The sequence below is a fragment of the Pan troglodytes genome, chromosome X (genome assembly GCF_028858775.2).
Source record: "Pan troglodytes isolate AG18354 chromosome X, NHGRI_mPanTro3-v2.0_pri, whole genome shotgun sequence".
Taxonomy (NCBI): domain Eukaryota; kingdom Metazoa; phylum Chordata; class Mammalia; order Primates; family Hominidae; genus Pan; species Pan troglodytes.
The window spans coordinates 44,971,693-44,991,747 of NC_072421.2; the positions used below are offsets into that span (position 1 = coordinate 44,971,693).

Below are 20,055 nucleotides of genomic sequence, written 5' to 3' on the forward strand. Positions count from 1 at the left end.
AACAAAAAAGAAATGTACAATTATTACACTTATAACAAAGTAATAACTCCAGGAAAAAAACAACATAAAAATTGGTATCATATTACATCAGCAGAGTCTGTTTAATATCTTTAATAATTATATCATTTCTAAAGCTTTCCACAAAAGGGTATTACAGTTTTTTAACTTATTGCAAACATATCTTAAAAAAAAAAAGTCAGCCTTAATACTGAAACTGTAGCACGAATTTTAAATTATGGACACATACCATAAAACACAATGAAGAACATTTTATTTAAATAAAAAGAGAATATTTCGCTAAGCAATAAACCCAACATATTTCTTTTCTCTCCATATCTACATCCAATGGTGATATTTTATAGGCTAGTTTCTAAACAGATGCAAATTTTTACAAAGCGATGAAAGCCACGTTTTGCTCAGGAATACTATGGTTCACATACCATATAGGTTGTTTTACAGCAGATACTAGTTTGCCAAGCTTCAGATGGCAAAATGCTAAGTTTTGAATTGAGTATTGTCCAGCTAGTTGTTTCTCCCTGCCCTAGAGACTCTGGCAGTATGACTTTTGAGAGACTGCCTTATTGCTGCCACTTCTCTTCTCATAGTTGAATCCGTTATGGGAGAATATTCATGTCCTTAAGATGCAAGTCCGAGCAAAAAGCCTCCCACAAATCCACTGGATATCACAATGTTCTGCTTGATAAATTCTGTTGCCTGAAACAAAGTTTAAACAAAAATACTCTTAATTATGCTGCAACAGGGATGAACCTTGAAAACATTATGCAAAGTGAAATAAGGTAGACAAAAAAGAACAGATATTACATGATTCTGCTCGTATGAGTAGTCAGAAAGCAGAATACAGATCATTAAGAGCTGGGGAGAGAGGGAAACTGAAAATTAATGTTTAATGGGCACAGAGTTTGGGATGATGAAAAAGTTCTGGAAATAGATAGTGGTAATGATTGCAGAAAAATGTGAATATGCTTAATGCCACTGAACTGTATGCTTAAAAATGGTTAAACTGGTAAAATTTTTGTATAACTATTTTACCACAATAAAAAGATGCACAAAAAAAAATTCTTACTGAATCCAGAGCCAAGTAGCAGTTTCAGCTATTTTCCTCAATTCAATAAATATTCAGCAAAAATTCCTGTGCACCTACTACTGCAGGTATCAAATAGCATGCAAGATCCCAGAAATGTCCCTGACTAATTGAAGGAGACTAGAGAACACAGTCATGCCCAGTAAGCTCCTTGGCTATTGAGATAATAAGTATATGGGCAGCAATGATCTCACAAGTAAAAAGAAATCTACCTGTAAGGTAGAGATGAATGGCCCATCATCAAGTTATTAACACAGATTATTTAATAAATTGTCACAGCAGGCACAATGGTATTTATTAATAGTCCATTTAGCCAACAGAAAAAAAAATGTACAGGATCAAAACCAAAACAAATTACTTTGGTAAAATGTTTAACCAGAATAAAATCATGAGGAAGCCATCAGACAAAGCCAGACTGTGGGATATTCTGCCTAGAGGTGTCAAAAATGTCAGTGCCATGAAAGATGGGGGAATAAAATTAACAGATGAAAGGACTGTTTAAGACTAAATGAGACTTCATAGACATGATAACCGAAAACAATATATAATTTTTTTTGGGGGGGGGGGGGGGTGGGTGGGAACAGGGTCTCATTCTGTCAGCCAGGCTGGAGTGCAGTGGCACAATCATGTCTCACAGCCTCAAGCAATCCTCCCACCTCAGCCTCCCAAGTAGCTGAGACTACAGGTGCATGCCACCGTTCTAATTTTTGTATTTTCTGTAGAGACAAGGTCTCTCTCTGTTACCCAGGCTGATCTCAAACTCCTAGGCTCAAGAGATCCTCCTGCCTCAGCCTCCCAAAGTGCTGGGATTACAGGAGTGAACTACTGTACCTGGCATATAATTCTTAATTGGGAAAAAAAAAGCCACACAAGATATTTTGTAGAAAAATATTAATATGAACTGCATATTAGAAAATACTGGCTGGGTGTGGTGGCTCAAACCTGTAATGCCCAGCACATTGGGAGGCTGAGGCAGGCAGGCTGCTTGAGCCCAGGAGTTTGAGACCAGCCTGGCAACATGGCAAAACCTCATCTCTACAAAAATATAAAAATTAGCTGGGCATGCACCTGTAGTCCCAGCTACTTGAGAGGCTGAGGTGGGAGGATCACTTGAGCCCAGGTGCTCGAGGCTGCAGTGAGCTGTGATCACACCATTGCACTCCAGCCTGGGTGACAGAGCAAGACCCTGTCTAAAAAAAATTAACAAAGAAAGGAAATACTATTATCTCATGTTACATTTTTTTTTTTTATTAATAATGGCATGTGGCCAGGCATGGGGGCTCACGCCTGTGATCCTAGCACTTTGGGAGGCCGAGGCATCATGCACACCTGTAGTCCCAGCTACTTGGGAGGCTGAGGTGGGAGGACCATTTGAGCCAGGGGAGTCAAGGCTGTAGTGAGCCATGATGATGCCACTGCATTCCAGCCTAAGCAACACAGCGAGACAGAATGAGACCTGTCTCAAAAAAAAAAAAAAAAAAACAGTTGGCCGGGCCTGGTGGCTCAAGCCCCTAATCCCAGCACTTCGGGAGACTGAGGCGGGTGGATCATGAGGTCAGGAGTTCGAGACCAGCCTGGCCAACATGGTGAAACCCTGTCTCTACTAAAGATACAAAAAATTAGCTGGGAGAGGTGGCGCGTGCCTGTAATTCCAGCTACTCAGGAGGCTGGGGCAGGAGAATCGCTTGAACCCGAGAGGCGGAGGTTGCAGTGAGCCAAGATTACACCACTGCACTCCAGCCTGGGCTACAGGGCGAGAACCCGTCTCAAAAAAGAAAAAAAAAGTTTCTGAAGTGGCAGTTCCCACACAGTAAAAAAATAAAAAAGGGGGGGGGGCGTATTCATAGTTGTATAAGAGAATATCTGTACTCTTAGAAGATACATACTGAAGTATTTAGGGATGAAAAGTTATGACATCTTAAATACTTTGGAAAAAAAATTATCTGTGTGTGTCACCCACACACAGATAAAGTAAACACGGCAAATCATGAACAATTTGGTGAATAGATGAAGGGTATTGAGATATTCACTATATTTGTCTTTCAACTTTTTAACTGGTTTGAATTTTTTCAAACTAAAAAGTTGAGGGAGGTAAAAGGATAAAACAAAAACAAAGGCAAGGAAGTATTCAATTCCATTTTAAACAGTACAAAAGTAAAGGGTCAAATTACACCTGAAAACATTAATAAAATATATTAATCATATTTAAAAAACATATTTTCAAACTATCCTCAAGAAAAAAAATGTGTACTTTTAAGTTTTACTACACCTGTACATGTTCATTTATAAAGGCAGAGGAAATATGTTGAAAAGAATGTTCTTAGTTTTTACAACAAGATCAAAGTGAGCTAGAGATATGCAGGGGAATCTATGTTAACCACCAAAAAAAAAAAATAATAATGACTGATTTAAGTAGTGGTGTGATCTCAAATTTTACTTAACACTCTAGATATATAACCAAAAACACCATTTTTAAAAAAGACAGTAATCCCCCCCGGTCACATTTTCTGCTAAGGGACACCCATTAACCAAAAAAAGGAAAAAAAAAAAAAAAAGTCAAAATTATATATCATCTTACTTCTTCAATTAAATTGTTGATTTCAGGTGCTGCTTTGTTCGCTCGTTTCTTAATCTGTCTTTTTGCTTTATTTACATCTTTTTCAACTCTCTTCCAGTCAATCTGCACATAGCCACTATGACTAGCAATCTGCAAAAAATATAATAAAAATTATCAATAATACATCAACTAGGTTGCTGACTATAATAGCCAAGAATATATAAACACTTAAGAGTTCTAGTAACCTATAAAACTTATAGCTAAGAAATTGCTTTTTCTCCACTAGTTTATTCATTTAACAGACACTAGTGCCTACCCTATGCTAAGTACTGAATAAGGGAGACATAAGCCCCTATCCTCAGAGAGCTTCAGGTCTGTTAGGGAAAACAGATATTAAGCATAAGTAAGTAACTAATTATTTAGATGTGATGAACAGTGTTTAGTACATGATGGGAAAATGATTCCAAAAACTGTCTTTTAACTATACTATCATTCTGTCACACCTTTTGGAATAGGGAATTAGTTAAAAAGATACAGAGATTATCTAGATTATATAGCTAATTTAAAAATACTTTTTAATTAAATAGATCTTTAATTATAAGGGATCATAAGCCAATCAGTTATTAGATCACTAAAGAAATTTAAGTAGCCTGGTAAGTATTTAAATAGCTCTCTTTACTTAAATTAAGAATACTTTCTGGTAATTGCTTTTGAAAGTAGAATATAAAACAAACTGCACTCTACACAAGTTTCATGCCATAAATCCTTTTAATAAAACTATAGCTAAATGCCTATCATAAGAAAAATTATCATATGGTACTACTGAGAGACTGCAATATCTGAACAGGAACAACAGTGTGTGTGCAAGCCAGTCCAGTAACTCAGTGCCTCCAAATAATAAAATAGCCATATATACCATTATAAATCACTTCTGTCAAGCTTATGCTTTCTTTGTAATTTTTTAGTGCATCACTTTTTTTTTGCCATTTGCACCCTGAATGAACACACTGACTTTTAGCCACACAGAAAATACTTTAAATAATAAAAATATCTGATTTTGCATAAATGGGCTGACTAGAAATCTTAGGTTCTATTTTGTCTGTGAATGACTCCATAGAAGAATTTGTTTATCTGCATTTCTTCTTGTATTTATTCAACTACTATCACTTCAAACTCCAGCCTCAGCAAAACAGTGGTGATCAAATCAAATGGCAAGTGAAGGCTTTTTCTGGTAGTACTTGATACAGCAATTTGAGTCACAGGCATGGAGGTGATGATGAACCTTAGGAAAATTCTACATATAAATTGAAAAGACTTCTTATTGGCTTGCACTAAGTAATCAAAATAGTTGATTACTTTGAAGCTTTTGCAGAATTTTACTTTCTGCTGAATCTTAACATTTCTTCTTAATCCAAAGCTTGTGAGAAGTACAAATATTTTATGTATGTATATGGCTTTATTTTTTGGTTAGAACAAAATTTTTTTTATTTTTGTTTTTTGAGACGGAGTCTCGCTCTGTCGCCCAGGCTGGAGTGCAGTGGCGTGATCTCTGCTCACCGCAAGCTCCGCCTCCCGGGTTTATGCCATTCTCCTGTCTCAGCCTCCCGAGTAGCTGGGACTACAGGCACTCGCCACCACGCCCGGCTGATTTTTTGTTTTTTAGTAGAGAAGGGGTTTCACCGTGTTAGCCAGGATAGTCTCGATCTCCTGACCCCGTGATCCACCCGCCTCGGCCTCCCAAAGTGCTGGGATTACAGGCATGAGCCACCGCGCCCGGCAGAACAAAAATATTATCTATACCACCACTCATCAGCAACTCCCAATTCAACTGTCATTTTCAAGACTTAACATTTTAAGTTACAAAGTTTTTTTTAAAAAGCTAATCTTCATGCCATGAGTTAAATTGGAAGTGAAATTAAAAAAACAAAAAACAAACCTTAACTATATTCCCTGGGTGAGACCCCTTATCCACCCCCCAATCCCCAGCAAATGAATAAAGGAAACCATTTTAATGAGACAGATTAAACAAATTCTCACAAACAGCATTCTATACACAAAATATTTTTACATAGCCATTTGTCACTGATAATTAGTAAACCCAGTGTTATCTGAGATAAAGATTTTGTATAATTTAAAGAATTCTCTACGTTTTGGGGGAAAATGTCAAACAGTTGCAAGGAAAATGAAAAACCTTGAGATGCTAAAGATACTAACGCCTCTTTGGAAGAAGACTTCCCTAACACCTCCAAGCACACAGAGCGTCTTCCCTCTGCTCTCTCAGCACTAAACACACCCTTCTAGCTCAGCACTGACCATATGGGCTGTGAATCTCTATATCCCTAGAGTCCCAACTAATGCCAGATGAATGAGACATAGTAAATAAATGATAACAAAGACAATGAATAAAGACTAAATCTCAAAAGCTGTATTAACCAACCTGGCTCAAATAATGACTCTCAGCAACAAAATGGATGAGCTAGATTATCCCAAAGGACCCAACCTAGCATGTCTACTAACAAGAGAGCGATCTTTGATGCTGGAGTGATCTACCATCACTGAACAAATTCCCTTGAGAATCTGTTCCCTTGCAGGAAAAATGAAAAACCTTGAGATGCTAAAGATATTAATGCCTTAAAAAAGAGAGAGAGAGATGAAGTCTCATTATGTTGCCCAGGCTGGTCTTGGACTCCTGGCCTCAAGCCATCCTCCTGCCTTGGTCTCCCAAAGTGCTGGGATTACAGTGAGCCACGGCACCCAGCTGAGAAGTACACTTCTGATCAAACCGAAGAATACCAGTCTAAATTGAGCACCCTGCTCCAGTACAGAGATGATCAAGGACAAGCAATCTGCCCCAAGTGGGGTTCAGGTACAACCAACTTAACCAACCAATACATACAGGACCCAATTCAGTCTTGTCCACACAAAATTCATCTGCAACTACAAGGAAATGCAAGCCAACAGACTGGGGAGGGAATGGGGCAGTGATGACTGCTTTTTGAACATTTGACTTCCTATAACAGTAAAATATTTAACGGGATTACGTAAGGTACTTTCATTAGAATAAAAGCTTCCAAGTTAAAAAAAATAAAATAAAATAAAATAATTCCAGGCCGGGCTCCGTGGCTCACGCCTGTAATGTTAGCACTTTGGGAGGCCGAGGCAGGCGGATTACCTAATGCCAGGAGTTCAAGACCAGCCTGGCCAACATGGTGAAACCCTATCTCTACTAAAAATACAAAAATTAGCCGGGCATAGTAGCGCATGCCTGTAATCCCAGCTACTTGGAAGGCTGAGGCAAAAGAATCACTGGAACCCAGGAGGCAGAGACTACAGTGAGCCGATATCATGCCACTGCACTCCAGCCTGGGCAACAGAGTGAGACACTGTCTCAAAATAATAATAATAATGATGACAGAGGGGCTGGGCGTGGTGGCTCACCCCTGTACTCCTAGCACTTTGGGAGGCCAAGGTGGGCAGATCACTTGAGGCCAGGAGTTCGAGATCAGCCATGTCAACATGGTGAAACTATGTCAGTGAAACTAAAAACACAAAAAACTAGCTGGGCGTGGTGGCTCACACCTGTAATCACAGCTACTCAGGAGGCTGAGTTACAAGAATCAGGAGGCGGTTCTTGAACCCAGGAGGCGGAGGCTGCAGTGAGCTGAGATCTCGCCACTGCATTCCAGCCTGGGTGAAAGTGGGAGACTGTCTCAAAAATAAATAAATAAATAAATAATAATGCCAGAGGCCAGGCTCGGTTGCTCACGCCTATAATCCCAACACTTTGGGAGGGTGAAGCAGGCAGACTGCTTGAGCCCAGGAGTTTGAGACCAGCCTGGGCTATACGGCGAAATTCTGTCTCTACAAAAAATACAAAAATTAGCCAGACATGGTGGCATGCACCTGTAGTCCCAGCTACTTGAGAGGCTGAAGTGGCAGGATCGCTTGAGCCTCAGGAGTTCAAGGCTGCAGTGACCCATGGTCACGCCACTGCACTCCAGCCTGGGCCAGAGAGTGAGACTGTTTCCAGAAAAAAACACACACACACGCGCACACATGCGCGCGCGCACACACACACACACACACGGCTTTCAGATAAAGATTCATGTTGGCCAGAAAGCTCTAAACAGGTAGATGGGGCTTTTTGCTTGTGAACTTCACCATATGCTGATCTAATTGGGCTGTTTCACTGCGGGAAATTCTGCCCACCCCCAACTCCTTATCTTTAGATCATTTTTCTTGGACTGGTCAGATTTCCCAGAGAACGGAAAGCCCCATCCACACGTCCATATTGTTTAGAGCTTTCCATCAACTTTTAGTGCTCAATTCTTAAATATGAGCAGACAACCAAGGATCATCAGACATGGAGGAAGGCCTTTAACTTGAAAACTAGAAACCAAAATAAACAAGCAGGAAAAAGGTTGGGGAGGGGGAACAAAACACCTTAGACAAACAGGGACTTGGTAGGAAGAAGCTTAAAACACACACACACACACACACACACACACACAGAAGCTTGATCATTTATGTCCTCAGAGAGCTTAAAAAAGACAATGCACAACTGAAAGAGCTCTTAATGGCCAAAGCTGGTAAAATTTGAGCAATAAAAGAGCATTAGATTATAAACCAAAGTATAAAATAAATATCCATGAGTCCATATTGATATAAATAAATGACTGAATAAATAAGAGACAAACCTTCCAACAGACTATTTCTAAATAATTTATGTAGCTACTCTGCCTTCAGAAAGGTGGAGCATAATTACACTCCTGAAATGTGGGCTATACACAGTGACTCCCTTCCAAAGAGTACAGTATGAGGCCCGGCACGGTGGCTCATGCCTGTAATCCCAGCACTTTGGGAGGCTGAAGAAGGCGGATCACTTGAGGCCAAGAGTTCAAGACCAGCCTGGCCAACATGGTGAAACCCCATCTCTACGGAAAATACAAAAATTAGCCAGACAGTGGTGTGCGCCTGTAATTGCAGCTACTCGGGAGGCTAAGGCACGAGAAACACTTGAACCTGGGAAACTGAGGCTGCCATAAGCCAAGATCACACCACTTGCACTCCAGCCTGGGCAACAGAGTGAAACTCTGTCTCAGAAAAAAAAAAAAAAAAAAAAAGGAACCCCAAGAGTACAGTATGAAAAGGGGGAAAAGCTGGTGGATCCTCTCATATGGGGATAGTAGGAATACTTTCTGGAAGGCTACTTGACAATCAAGAGGCTTAAATATATATGTGTGTGTGTGTGTGTGTGTGTGTATACATATATATATATATTTTTTTTTTTGAGACGGAGTTTCGCTTTTGTCACCCAGGCTGGCGTGCAATGACATGATCTCGGCTCACTGCAACCTCTGCCTCCCAGGTTCAAATGATCCTCCTGCCTCAGCCTCCCGAGTAGCTGGGATTACAGGCATGCACCACCATGCCCGGCTAATTTTGTACTTTTAGTAGAGATGGGGTTTCACCTTGTTGGCCAGGCTTGTCTCGAACTTCTGACCTCAGGCGATCCGCCCGCCTCAGCCTCCCAAAGTGCTGGGATTACAGGCGTGAGCCACCATGCCTGGCCTAAATATGTATATTTTTGCTTTGTCTTAGACAAGTGTGCAAAGCTGTATATAAATGGCTAGTCACTGCAGAGTTGTTTGTAAAGCTGAAAAAATAAACTGCTAGATGAACATTCTGTGTAGATGCTAAGAATTGCTTGTAGGACAGACTATTTGGATCAACACTCTGAACCTGCAGTCTATTAAGGCAGTCACTTCCAACTAGCATCTGGTGACTTAAGGAAAACTTTCAGTCTCTGCCACTTTCTAAGAAGCTTCTATCTTCGAATTAGAGAAGACATTCAACTATACCATCTCTCACAAACCTTCTTGGTCTATAGACATGCAATTAAAATGGTTTCCAAGAATGTTAGTGCTCCAGTAATATGATGTGTTTCTAAAAGTCTTATTGAAGGGACTGTCTTCTAACCATTGCATTGGTTGCAACAATGGGTTGGAGGAGGACAAGTCACACATAATAAATACATCCCACCAATCTCTTAAAAAAACAGTATCCAAGGCCGGGCACAGTGGCTCACGCCTGCAATCCCAGCACTTTGGGAGGCCGAGGCAGGCAGATCATGAGGTCAGGAGATCGAGACCATCCTGGCTAACACAATGAAACCCTGTCTCTACTAAAAATACAAAAATTAGCTGGGTGTGGTGGCAGGCGCCTGTAGTCCCAGCTACTCGGGAGGCTGAGGCAGGAGAATGGTGCGAACCCGGGAGGCGGAGCTTGCAGTGAGCCGAGATCGTGCCACTGCACTCCAGCCTGGGTGACAGAGCGAGACTCCGTCTCAAAAAAAACAAAAAAACAAAAAAACAAAACAACAACAACAAAAAAATAGTATCCAAGTATTAGCCATTAAAAATTTTTTAAAAAGATACTGCTCACTGCATCCATGAAGGAAAAGCAAGAAACAGAATGCTAAAGTCACATTAAAAGAACAACAGCCGGGCATGGTGGCTCACATCTGTAATCCCAGCACTTTGGGAGGCCGAGGTGGGTGGATCGCTTGAGCTCAGGAGTTCAAGACCAGCCTGGGCAACATAGCAAAACTCCATCTCTACTAAAAATACAAAAAATTAGCCAGGCATGGTGGTGCATGCCTGTAGTCCCAGCTACTTGGGAGGCTGGCGTGAAGAAATCACCTGAGCCTGGGAGGTCAAGGCTGCAGTGAGCCAAGATCGCACCACTGCACTCCAGCCCAGGTGAACAGAGTGAGACTCTGTCTCAAAAAAAAAAACAAAAAACAAAAACAAAAAAAAAAACTTGTTGAAGTTGAAGAAATCTCCCAGAAAATAGACCAAAAAGATAGAAGTGGAAAATTGAAAAGATTATTAGTGTTCTACCAAATCTAAGAAAGAAAAAAAAAAATTATTAGGCCAAGCAGTCAGTGGCTCACACCTGTAATCCCAACATTTTGGGAGGCCAAGGCAGGAGGATTGCTTGAGACCAGCCTGGGCAACATAGCAAGACCTCATCTCTATTTAAAAAAAATTAAAAATAAGTCTAAAACTGTAAAATAAATAAATAAAGAAAAATCAGACAACTGGTCCAGGAGATCCATATAACTGGAACTACAGAAAAAAAGATGGGAAAATTAAAGAGCAGGATATCATTAACTAAATAAATATAAAGAAAATTTCCCCAAACTGAAAGGGCCCCTTGAGTTTCCAGCACAGTGGATGAAAATAGGCCCACAGTAAGGCACATCACTGGGAAAAATCAGAATACTGAGGACAAAAGAAAATCCTATAAGCATTAACTGAAAGGAAAAAAAAACCCCACACATGTAAAGGTTCAGAAATTAGAATTACTTTAAACTTTTAACAGCAACACTGGAAGTCAGAAGACAATGGAGCAATACCTAAACCCAGCTATTAATAAATTATCAAACAAATGTGAGGATAAAATGAAGAAATTTTCAGACATGCAAAGTCTCAAAAACTATAGTTCCCATTCTCATTTTCTACGAAAGCTATTGGAGGATGTGTCCACCAAAACAAGAGAATACATCAAGACATAGGATAGGCCAGGTGCAGTGGCTTACGCCTGTAATCCCAACACTTTGGGAGGCCAAGGCGGGTGGAATGCTTGAGCCCAGGAGTTCGAGACCAGCCTGGGCAACATAGCAAGACCTCCCTATTATACAAAAATACAAAAATTAGTGGGCATGGTGGCACACGCCTGTAGTCCCAGCTACTTGGGAGGCTGAGGCAGGAGGATCCCTTGAGCCCAGGAGGCAGAGTTTGTAGTGAGTGAGATTGTACCACTGCACTCTAGCCTGGGCAACAGAGCAAGACTGTCTCAAAAAACAAACAAACAAACAAAAGACATAACATACAAGAAACAACCCAAAACAAAAAGGGACTATCCAGAAGGTATTGAAGAGAGATCCCAGGGTGAGAGCCGTATACCAGGCCTAGAAAGCAAACAGGACAGATGACTCTGGGACCAAGTTTGCCCAGACGGTTAAACTGATGAACTATTTGATACATACGACAATGAAAGGTGATTTACACAACCAGTAGTTGTCTAAAGAAATAATACTGGGCCAGGTGCGGTGGCTCACACCTGTAATCCCAGCACTTTGGGAGGCCGAGGCGGGCAGATCATGAGGTCAGGAGATCGAGATCATCCTGGCTAACAGAGCAAAACCCTGTCTCTACCAAAAACATACAAAAAAGTTAGCCAGGCTTGGTGGCGGGCGCCTGTTGTCCCAGCTACTTGAGAGGCCGAGGCAGGAGAGTGGCGTGACCCTGGGAGGCGGAGCTTGCAGTGAGCTGAGATCGCACCACTGCACTCCAGCCTGGGTGACAGAGCAAGACTCCGTCTCAAAAAAAAAAAAAAAAAAAGAAAAGAAAGAATCCTGGCTGGGCGCGGTGGCTCACGCCTGTAATCCCAGCACTTTGGGAGGCAGAGGCAGGCGGATTGCCTGAGGTCAGGAGTTCGAGACCAGCCTGGCCAACGTGGTGAAACCCCATCTCTACTAAAAATACAAAAATTAGCCAGGCATGGTGGCAGGTGCCTGTAATCCCAGCTACTTGGGAGGCTGAGGAAAGAGAATCGCTTGAACCCAGGAGGCGGAGGTTGCAGTGAGCCGAGATTGCGCCATTGCACTCCAGCCTGGGCAACATGAGCAAAACTCTTGTCTAAAAAAAAAAAAAAAGAAGAAGAAGAAAAGAAATAATCCCGGCCGCCCGTGGTGGCTCATGCCTGTAATCCTGTAATCCCAGCACTTTGGGAGGCCGAGGCGGGTGGATCAATAGGTCAAGAGTTCTAGACCAGCCTGGCCAAGATGGTGAAACCCCATCTCTACTAAAAATACAAAAATTAGCGGGGTGCTGTGGCAGGCAGCTGTAATCTATAATCCCAGCTGCTTGGGAGGCTGAGGCAGGAAAATCACTTGAATCCGGGAGGTGGAGGTTGCAGTGAGCCAAGATTGCGCCACTGCACTCTAGCCTGGGCGACGGAGCAAGACTCTGTCTCGAAAAAAAAAAAAAAAAAATCCCAAACTTCCTAGTAGAAATAATGGCCAAAACCTTCCCAAACATGATTAAAGACATAAATTCACAGGCTCAAGAAGTTCAGTGAACTCCAAGTAATCAATCTCAGTGAACTCCATATAATGAATGATCTAACACAATTATGAAAAAAGGGAAGTAACTACACTCAGACGATTGAGGGAGAGGGAAGAAAGCATTCAGGTATGTGAGATTTGGGGGAGAAGTATAGGGAAAACAAAACAGGTCAATAAATGACAGCTAAATTTTCCCATTCCATAATGGGAAGCCAATAGTTCACACCTAAAACTGAAAGATCAAGAAATGTCCAATTAACTTGTTTAGGGAAAAAGAGATTACTACCTTAAGAATCAGTTAAGAGTTCAAACTGGATGTCTCAAGGGATGGAAAAATGGGGGTAGTGAGAGAGGTGGAGGATTACTCTAATCTGTAACAAGCCTTGCACAAGTACTTGGCCCTTTGAATTATAAGGATGTATAACTCCAAAAAATTAAAACGAAGAGATTGTGTACTTTAAGATGGCAGTGTAATAAATATCTATTGGAAAACACTTGACATTGTTACTAGAAAAGCTTTAAGTTCTAAATAAACTAATATTTACCTTTAAATATAAGAAAGGTCACAAAAATATGAAAGTGGGCCTAAAGAATATTAGGCAATTAGCCTAAAAGCCATTTGTTACTTTATTTCCCCTTTCACTTTCCTTCTACTGAGTTTTCAAGGTTAGTCATATTTGTGGGAAAAACTGGTTTGATGCAGATAGGTCCTATGTTGCTCTGCCTTAAAAACTTCAAAGACTACGTGGACTAAATGCGGAAAAGTGGGAGGTGGCAATGACAAAATGTGGATTTGAATGGTGCATATTGAGTGAACTGAAATGGACTTCTGAAAAACTGACATGCAGAGTGGATTAAAATATACACTTCTCTCCATTCTGTGAACATTTTAGGAAACTCTGCTTCAGTCCAGTACCCTTTTACACTAACAGAAATGACAACTGAGTCTTCAAAATAGCTATGGAATAAAATATGCTCTTGATTCCATATAAAACCAAGTCAAAATCAGCTTAAGTAAAATTATCATCTGTACTAATGCTAGCATATTCATCCAAAGAACTAAATTTAGGTATTAATCATTTTTTTTACCTCTTACCACAAGTAATAAGCAATTATTCGTAATAATGTCACCAAAAGAAAGAAAACACATATATTTTTAAAAGGCTGTTTAGTGAACAACTCAAAATCTGTGCTTCATACATACAAATCTAGTCCCCTTGTACTACAACTACACTAGTTATTACATGATCGATGGCTTAGGTGCTGAATTCAGATTCTGGTGGCTATGAACATCAATCATTTTTAAAATCTAGTACAAGTGACAGTTCTCTGTATCTTTAAAAGTGCTGCTCACATTCATTCGTAGAGATTTTCAATTTTTGGATTTACTATATTTGATCTTCAAGGAATGATATTTTTGAAAAAATACATGCCAAACAGACATGAATGCCAGATGATGCCCTGATAAACATCCTCTAATGGCAAAGCATTTTTAGATCTTATACTTACAAGAATATGAACAAAACTAAAACTTCAAATCTATCTGCCTCAGATATAAGATTATGGATTTTTGTTTTGTTTTGTTTTGTGCTGTTTGGAGACAGAGTTTCGCTCTTGTTGCCCAGGCGGGAGTGCAATGGCACGATCTCGGCTCACTGCAACCTCCGCTTCCTGGGTTCAAGCAATTCTCCTGCCTCAGCCTCCCAAGTAGCTGGGACTACTACAGGCGTGCACCACCATGGCAGCTAATTTTTGTATTTTCAGTAGAGACGGGATTTCACCATGTTGGCCAGGCTGGTCTTGAACATGTGACCTCAAGGGATCTGCCTGCCTCTGCCTCCCAAAGTGCTGGGATTACAGGCGTGAGCCAATGCGCTCGGTAATGGCTGTCTTTTTAATAGCTGGGATCAAACTATGCTTAATAACTCAGAAGTATTTAAACTGTTATCTTTCAAGACAACAGTCAGCTTCCAAAACTCATTGTAGCTCTTCCATAAACTGATGCCTAAAAGAAAAATTCCACCTTCTATGAAAGCAAAGGCAAGTGCTTAAAGCTCTGACATACCTGAAGAAGAAGAAAGCCACCACCTACTGCAGTTGCTGCAAGTTTTCCAACTTTCTGGAACAGAAATCCTGCACACCTTTAATCAAATAACAAAAGATGAAAACAATCAATTATGTACTAAACCCTCTCCCTCTTCTGCTTTTCATTGCTTTCCTAATAAAATCTTATGTCTTCGCATTTCTTTTGATCACATCCCTTACCTGCTCAGAAACCTTCTCAGAAACCCCTTAGTTATATAGGCTAGTCAAAAATGCACAATCTAAAATGTCTGAAATTTGCTTCAAAATAAGGGACGGAGAGAAGAGGAGGGGAATTTATAGAAAAAAAAGAGCAGCTACTAAAATAACGACAAGTACTCAGGGGTTCATTATATTCCTCCTACATTTGTATAAGCTGAAACCTCCCGTAATAAAAGTGATGTTTTGCTTAATACAGTCAAGACGGTCCATACACCTAGTTGACCCCCACCTTCGGCTCCAACCCCATTAACCTCCAAATAGGTCATCACCTTTGCTCAAGCTATTAATCTCCCTGCTTCTAGGGGTTTCTGCCTAGCTCTACCTATCTAAAGCTTTCCTACCTTTCCTACCCTTTCAGGTCCAGCTGTTGTTCCACTCAATAACTATACTTCAGCCCACATTTCTAAAGGCCTCCTTATCTATATCTACCTATTTTTATATTAAATGTTTTTTGTGTCTCATCTACCCTGTGTCAGCTCATACTTCTTTTGTCATTAATTCGCTCCTTCAGTGAGCTCACATTCCCTTCAGCATTCCAGATCCACACTGTGCAAATGAATCCTATATTTCTAACTCTAGCCTTCTGCACTGGGTTGAATGGTGTCCCCCTCAAAATTCATATCCTTCCCAAAACCTCTAAATGTGACCTTATTTGAAAACAGAGTCACTGCAGATGTAATAAGTTCAGATGAGATCAAACTGGACAGGGTGGGCCTTTAATCCGATAAGGACGCACACAGAGGGAAGACGACATGTGAGGACAACAGAGGCAGAGACTGGAGTAATACGTCTACAAGCCAAGGAATGACAAGGATTGCTGGCAACCACCAGAAGCTAGCAGAGAAACATAAAACAGATTTCTCCCTCTGAGCCTCCAAGAAGGAACAAACCCTGTTGACATCCTGATTTCAGACTTCTAGCCTCCAGAACTGTGAGAGAATAAATTTCTGTTATTTAATTTAATTAATTTATTTTTTAGATGGAGCTCGCTCTGTCACCAGGTTGGAATGCACTGGTGCCATCTCAGCCCACTGCAACCTCCGCCTCCCGGGTTCAAGTAATTCTCCTGCCTCAGCCTCCCGAATAGCTGGGATTACAGATGCCCGCCACCACACCCAGCTAATTGTTGTATTTTTAGTAGAGACGGGGTTTCACAATGTTGGCCAGGCTAGTCTTGAACTCCTGACCTCTGGTGATCCACCCGCCTCGGCCTCCCAAAGTGCTGGGATTACCAGTGTAAGCCACCGCACCTGGCCTCCACAGTTCTATATATTTTATCTCCAAAACATTATTTGACTGTCTTCTCCTTTCCACTCTCAAGGTCATCATTACCTTGCTTCCAGAACACTTTAAGGGCCCTCTAACTGGTCTCAACACCTCCCATCTCTCCTAGCAAGGACCCATCCTAATAGTTTTAATTTTTTGTCATGATCAAAAGCCTACAGCTACCTACAGCAAAATAAAATCTCCTCAGCCTCCTATACATGTCTTGAATTGGTCTAAATTGCTAACTTGTTAGGTTAGTGCCTATTAACTGTTCCTCCTTAATATACACCATAATATCACATCAGTTTTACATCCTAAGAAAATTGCAAAAATTTACTACACTGAATATAGTCATTGCAACAAATCGCCTGTATAATTATTAGAGTTGTATTATACAGCTCCTGGACCAACACCTGGCTGTAATCCAAATGTGTGTGTTGTGTGTGTGTGTGTGTGTGTGTGTATGTATATATACATATATGTCAGCAACAAAGGCTCAGAAAAGGGAACAGAAAAGGCAGGCAGCAGCCACAATGTCCCTTGGACTGTGCTCCACAAGCATGTGTATCCATTGCTTGATGGCATCAGTCACTAAAATGAACCCATCTCCTGCTGCTCTGTCTCTAGGCTTTCCGAGCAAACTTCTGCCAATGATGGGGCTTCATCTACAAGGAGTCTGGTCTCCAAGGAGAAACAATGAAATGACTTGATAATTCTATTCTCGATTATTTTTGAGTCTGTTTTAAGACTGGGCTTTAGGCCCTGACTGACATTAACCAATCACCCATGGAACCAAATTGTGAGCTTATTTAAGCAGAGCCATACCCTGAATTACAGGGCTAGAGGAACTATCAGCCTGTGGAGAATTATCTGAATGACCAGGCCCTGACAGGCATCTCTCTTCTAATTGCAGGCTTTTTTCCTGCAGCAGCACTAGTAAGTACATATCATGAATAAATGCCGCACCTCTGCACCACAGAATCTTCACAATGAGTACTTCTATCATAAAATGGCATTTGCAAAAAAAAGGCATAGAGGAGTGTCTCGTTATTCCAAGGTGCATGTAAAACACAAATCAAAAAACTCATCGTTATACTTATCAAGTGGAAACAGGTAAATATTTCAATTAAATCTATGTAAGATGAATTTAAATAAGAATCTAAGAACGCTTATGCACAAGTTAAGTACCCTCACTAACTCCAAAATTTCTCTACAGTCACGAACATTTTCAAAACAGTCAAATTTGTTTCTGCCCCTTGTTATCTGGCTAGTTTTTTTTATTGTAAGAACAGAATTAGATCCACAGTAGCCATTGTGTTATCACGTGGTCTGAAATGTTAACTGGTCAGGCTGATGGTTATTAACTACTTCTTAATGGACTCCACAATATTATCAAGTAAGCAATCAGACCTTTAAACACAGAATTAACGTTCTACAGCTCTTTTTCAAAGAGTTATCATAATCTGAACGAGCCCACAAAAAACAGAATCATCTGTATCATCACCAATAATTCATACTGAGCATTTTACACTGCTCTGTACAGGGCTGACAATACTAGAGGCCAGTTCTACCGTGGGAGTTTCTTAGGTTTTTTCAGCAGTTAGCACTGAATGAAATGTAAAAATTTACATATAATTAACTCATATATTTCTTCCTATCTACTATCACTGAATCAGATCCACGACATTTGCTGAACATGAGAATGGGGAAATTATATAAAGAATCAAAAGAAGGATGAGGAGGGAGGAGAGGAACAGTGGTGGGCATGGGGGAGGGGATCGCCAAAACTCAACAGGGAGCCTGGGAATGTAGATTACATCAATTTTAACTCAGAGAAAAGCCTCTTCTGGAATTAACAGTGTAGACCTACTGCCTGTGCACGGTGATTCTTGCCCATGTATGAAAGGACAGCAGTGTCAGGCCCCCAAATGAAATTTAATGAAAAAGACGTTGTTCTCACCAGCCAGTAACGCCACCCATTACAATCTGGGTAGCTACTGAGTATTTTTCTACCATAGGTCCCGAACTGTGGCCAAACACTCGATTCCACCACTGGTGTCTTCTTGCATACTCAGTTAAATCCAACACTTCATAAGAGTCGTCATCACTTTCATAGTCTTCAAAATAGCAAAATGCAAAAAATAAATGTAGAGTCAATCAAAAGTCAGAAATGTTCTATACATCTTTTTAAAAATCTGTTACAACTCATTAGTTCTGGCCTACGGCTAAAAATGCCCACATAGAAACTACTGACTTTATTTAACTCAATTCTTGAGACCAGGGCCTCAAGAGTAAAGGACCCTGCAACAATGACCCCCATCTGCTTTCCCAAAGGCCCGGGGACCAGCCCGGGGTCACGAAGCCAGGGCCAACTCAGAATGACACAGTAGTGAGGGGTCACCCCCACCTCCAAACCTTAGTAGGGTCAAGGTCAGAGCAGGGTCCATTTTCATCAGTGGGAGGAATGGGGGTGGGGAGGGGTCCTCCTGAGAGAACTAGTCTGGAGCTCAGCGAAATCACTTGAGTCCAGACGTTTAAAAAAAGAAAATAATAATACATTTGAAGATGGGAGATGAAGGGCCGGAGGTGAAGGTAAGGCAGGAGGCAGGTAGGGCTGTGCTGGGGGTAGGGGTGGCTCTCCGCTTGAGTTCCGCAGAGAGGGGAGGAAAAAGTCTAGCTCGGAGGGGGTGCTCGAAGGGGCTGCCTTAAAAAAAAATGGAGCTCGAAGAATCCTAGGGCAGGGGAAGGAAGAGGTGCCATAGGAGCAAGGTCGAGAGCTGTGAGCCGCGTCCCAGATACCACTTCGGGCCCTGGCCGCTCACCTTGGGGAGGGGGGTTCCGGGTCGCCATGATACCGCCAGCGGCCAATTCTGGAGTGGTCCCCACCCGCCCTCCTCTCCCTGGCACTTTAAGGGCCGCTCTAGGCCAGGATGGAAGTCTATGGTCTCTTTTTTCCTCCTTCTCCTACTCCAGGCGCGTAGTCCTGTCTCCGCCCCCTTCTCTCAGCGCAGGACCTTCTGCCTTCTGCGCAGGCGCGAAACTCCGGAATGTGGGGAGGGCCGGGCGGATCATAGCCCCGCGAGAGCGTAGGGGACTTGTAGTCCGCTGCCTTCCGCAACTAGGAAGGGGGAGGGACCGCCCCTCCTAGAATTTCCGTAACTTGAATTTGATTATTTTGTTTTAAAAGAGCCTTAAGGGCTGAAGGAATGGGGTGAAGGGCGCCACATGGTGGTACAAAGGGAGAACCAGCTGGGTATTGACAAAGACTCTCTCCTTGACCAAACTTTAGTCAGGAGGCTCCTCTGAGCTGTTTTTGACTGGGTCTCCTCCTTGGGTCGTCTTTGACCTGCCTAGTCCATTTGTGGTAAGAATGCAGTTAAGTCAGTTTAGTAAGAACTCCCCCACCCTTAATATCGAATCACCCTCAATATCCGATCGAATTCCTCAACCCCACTCTTGATATCTGATCACTCTGCCACCAGCAAAAATCCTGTTAAATTGGCTTTAGCAAGAATACCCCTACCCTTCATGTCTACTCTTGGTAATCTTCCACCCATTGATCCATTCACTCTGATCATTTACTATAAATTCCCTGCTGTATTCAGAGTTGAGACCCATCACTCACCCCTATTGCCATAGTCTTTCTTTTTCGAGAAAGGGTATTGCTCTGTCACCAGGCTGGAGTGCAGTGGC

The 20,055-nt window shown here is 41.6% G+C and overlaps 1 protein-coding gene across 1 annotated transcript; it reads right to left on the reverse strand.

Moving 5' to 3' along the window:
• Positions 1-254: 254 nt before the first annotated feature.
• FUNDC1 (FUN14 domain containing 1) lies at positions 255-19,406 on the reverse strand. Its single transcript, XM_001139861.7, has 5 exons — positions 19,185-19,406; positions 18,323-18,479; positions 14,858-14,933; positions 3,681-3,809; positions 255-714 (listed from the first exon to the last, which is right to left on the reverse strand). Exons 1-5 carry the CDS (start codon positions 19,210-19,212, stop codon positions 637-639), a joined length of 468 nt encoding a protein of 155 aa, XP_001139861.1. The 5' UTR covers positions 19,213-19,406; the 3' UTR covers positions 255-636.
• Between the last annotated feature and the right edge of the window lie 649 nt (positions 19,407-20,055).

Bases quoted from the DNA above. Each gene is read 5' to 3' on its own strand.
- FUNDC1 (XM_001139861.7), bottom strand. From the start codon at position 19,212: ATGGCGACCCGGAACCCCCCTCCCCAAG. The intron at 14,934-18,322 runs GTGAGAACAACG...ATTTGATTAAAG, and splicing joins ATGGGTGGCGTTACTGGCTG to GTGTGCAGGATTTCTGTTCC. The intron at 715-3,680 runs GTAAGATGATAT...ACTTTGTTTCAG, and splicing joins TCAACAATTTAATTGAAGAA to GCAACAGAATTTATCAAGCA.